The sequence below is a fragment of the Arachis ipaensis genome, chromosome B08, assembly GCF_000816755.2.
Source record: "Arachis ipaensis cultivar K30076 chromosome B08, Araip1.1, whole genome shotgun sequence".
Lineage (NCBI taxonomy): Eukaryota > Viridiplantae > Streptophyta > Magnoliopsida > Fabales > Fabaceae > Arachis > Arachis ipaensis.
In genome coordinates, this window is record NC_029792.2 from 375,148 (window position 1) to 378,037 (window position 2,890).

At 31.3% G+C, this 2,890-nt stretch overlaps 1 protein-coding gene across 1 annotated transcript in view; it reads right to left on the reverse strand.

Annotated features, from left to right (window-relative positions):
• LOC107610314 overlaps nucleotides 2,008-2,890 on the reverse strand; it is a 2,102-nt gene continuing 1,219 nt past the window's right edge. The window contains exon 3 of the mRNA XM_016312377.1: nucleotides 2,008-2,136. Within this exon, the coding sequence (XP_016167863.1) occupies nucleotides 2,008-2,136 (129 nt within the window). The remainder of the gene's footprint in view (nucleotides 2,137-2,890) is intronic.

The window sequence follows — 2,890 nt, forward strand, 5'->3', positions numbered from 1 at the left end:
TCCAACGAAAAAAAAAGAGAAGAAGAAAAAGAAGCCGTCTAAATCTATTTCTGCCTCTGTTTTCGCTGTCAAAAATTTAAAACCAAGTTAAATTTTAGAGACGATTTTAAAACTAAGTTAAACTTTAGAAACTATTTTGTATGCAAACAAAAAAATAGGAACAAAAAAAATTTTTGGCCTATAGGTAGCGTTTGTTTTAAGGTACTGGGACAGCGACAAGGAGACTGAGATTCATCAGTATCATATTTGTTGGTTCAAAAACTAGTACTAAAATTTTTGTCTCTCTGTCCCAAAATTTCAATACCTCCAAAAAGTAGGGACACAAGGAATTGAAATTTTTAGAGATGGAGACTGAAACTTTAATAAACTTTTATACTTAAAATACCCTCATTTCAATTAATTAATTTTAATTTTACCCTTTCTACAAATTAAGTTAGAACTTCATTCTTGTTTTAATTTTTGTCTCCCACTTTGCATCAAACAGAATACTGAGATTTATTTCAGTCTCTATCTCTAAATATCTCTCTCTCAGTACTAATCTTTTATTCTTTGTCTTTCTATCAAACACTACTTTAAGAATCAAAATCGTACTAAACCCTAATAGATATTTGTGGTTACTGTCTCTAATTCAGAGTCTCTAACTTTATTTCTAATTGATGGGTATAATGTACTATTAGCATTTATATGGCCAACTTGGTCCAAAATATGATACCAATTAATGATAATAATTAATAAAATCAAAAGGATATAAATATTAAATAAAATTCCATGAGCTCTATGAGACCCTTCATTGATAGTGATAGCTCTATGTGGTAACCGAATCCAAAGTAGAGATTAGGATGCAAGAAAAATGCTCCTATATCTCCTATATATGCTATCTATATTCTACTTGATTTTTTTATATTCTGTTTGTCTTTAGAATAATTTTTTCTTTTTTTCTAACATTACGTTATATATACGTATAGGTTGTGATGGTCTAATGGAATATTTAATTAACACTTCAACCAAAATATAAAATGCTTCTTCACCACTTTATATCCTTTTTTGGCTTCTCATTAATTGGTTATTGCAAGAAGCCAAGAAAAAAAAAATCACTAGTCCATTCACATAAAGTGCTTTTTCTAGATAGCAAGATCTAGTGATTCTGATTAAAGATAAACAAGTACAGGACCATCAAATCAGTTCTACTTTAATTTGTGCAATGCATGATAAGCAAGCTTATTTTAATTAAGTTTGTAATCATTTTGTTCAATAAAACAATTCAATCTCAGGTTAATTATGAACTTTTGAGTTTTGAGCGTTCTCTTGAATGGTATTTTAGATGAAGTTTGATGCTTCTTAATTTAAATATGGAAGTAAAGGAAGTGTTGGACTCGCGCATAGGGAGGAGAGGTGTTTCACCTCGTTGTGAGATCAGAGCAGAACTTGGACTCTACGAGTTGTGTCCCTCAAAACGTAAAAAAAAATCACCTAGAACAAGAAAAACGGAAGGTCCGAATTCCACGTTTCAGATTTCAAATTCTATCAGCTGCAAATCGGACCATACGATTTGTGAAGCAAAATTTCATGACAAAAGAACTCGTATGGTCCGAGTTGTTCTTCCTTTGACTCAGAAAAAGCTATTCCACATTTTTGTCTTGTACGCCATAACTCCATATCTTGGCAGATCACATCCAAGCCTTCCATATCCATAAATTTGAGCCGAAGTTTGATAAGAAAAAAGATGATAAACAAATTAAGAGAGATTAATTTTCATGCAACAACATCATAATTCACTTGAACGATAAATAGAACTAAATAATAACAATAAAGAGAAAAAAACACAACTACTATAATACTCTGCTGCTCTTAAACTTGTTATTATCTACATCATCCACCATTTGAGCATTATTATTCTTGAAAAAAATCTTGGAGGGAAGTGCTGCAAATCGAGATGAAAAAGAGCGAGAAATGCAATCTGGGTCGGTGGAATAACCATCATCAAAGTTGTGTGAGTAGGAGCTGGGATCATATTGGAAATGAACCACCGTTGAAGAACTCATCAGAAACCTCCTCTTTTCCCTCTTGATCTTCCTCCACAATGTTCTTAGGCTTGCCCTTTTCTTCTTTTTCTTCTTTTGTGTTGTCATCAATGCACTACCACAAACAATGAGAGTGTAGCAATTCTCAAGTTTCATGGTTTTTGGGGGAATGTATTAATTAACCTTAACACAACCTACTTATATATACATATTTATTTTATTTTAATTGGAAAAGATGCATATAAAGACAAAGAATGTGGACTTATTGCATATAAAGAACTCTTGCAATATTAAAAAACTCTTTGGATGTGTCAGAATGCTGAAATTGTTGTTTTATGACTTTCTGATATTTTGGCGTAAAATATGTAGTTAGTAGTTACACTCACATGGGGCATGCTTTTTGTGCACTACGTTACATAGGACTATTGTCTATTGTTTCAAAACAAAACAGCAATGGGAAAGTTGAAAGTTCTATTCAATTGTTTGGATTCGAGGGTCCAAATATTAAGACAATATTCCAGGAAATAAGCAACAAGTTGAGGATGTTTTCTTGGGGTGCGCATGTTCTTTCTTTTGGTTCAGTGAGGAGAAGGATAATTAGAAGTGTTGGATGGAGCCTAAACAGGCTTATTATTTTAATTAATTTGGCATCTTATTTGTCTCTTGATAGATACTTTTAGTTGTTATTAATTATGCAAAAAGTGCTTAAATATCTTGCTAATTGAAATTATTCATTCAAGTGTTGCTTTAGTAAGGTTTTATATTATTTTCGTTTTTGTTGGACATAGTAAGGCTTTATATTTAATTCATACAAATTAAAAGCATTATTAAAAAAAAAAATAGCTAACATGTGTTTCAAAGACATAGTT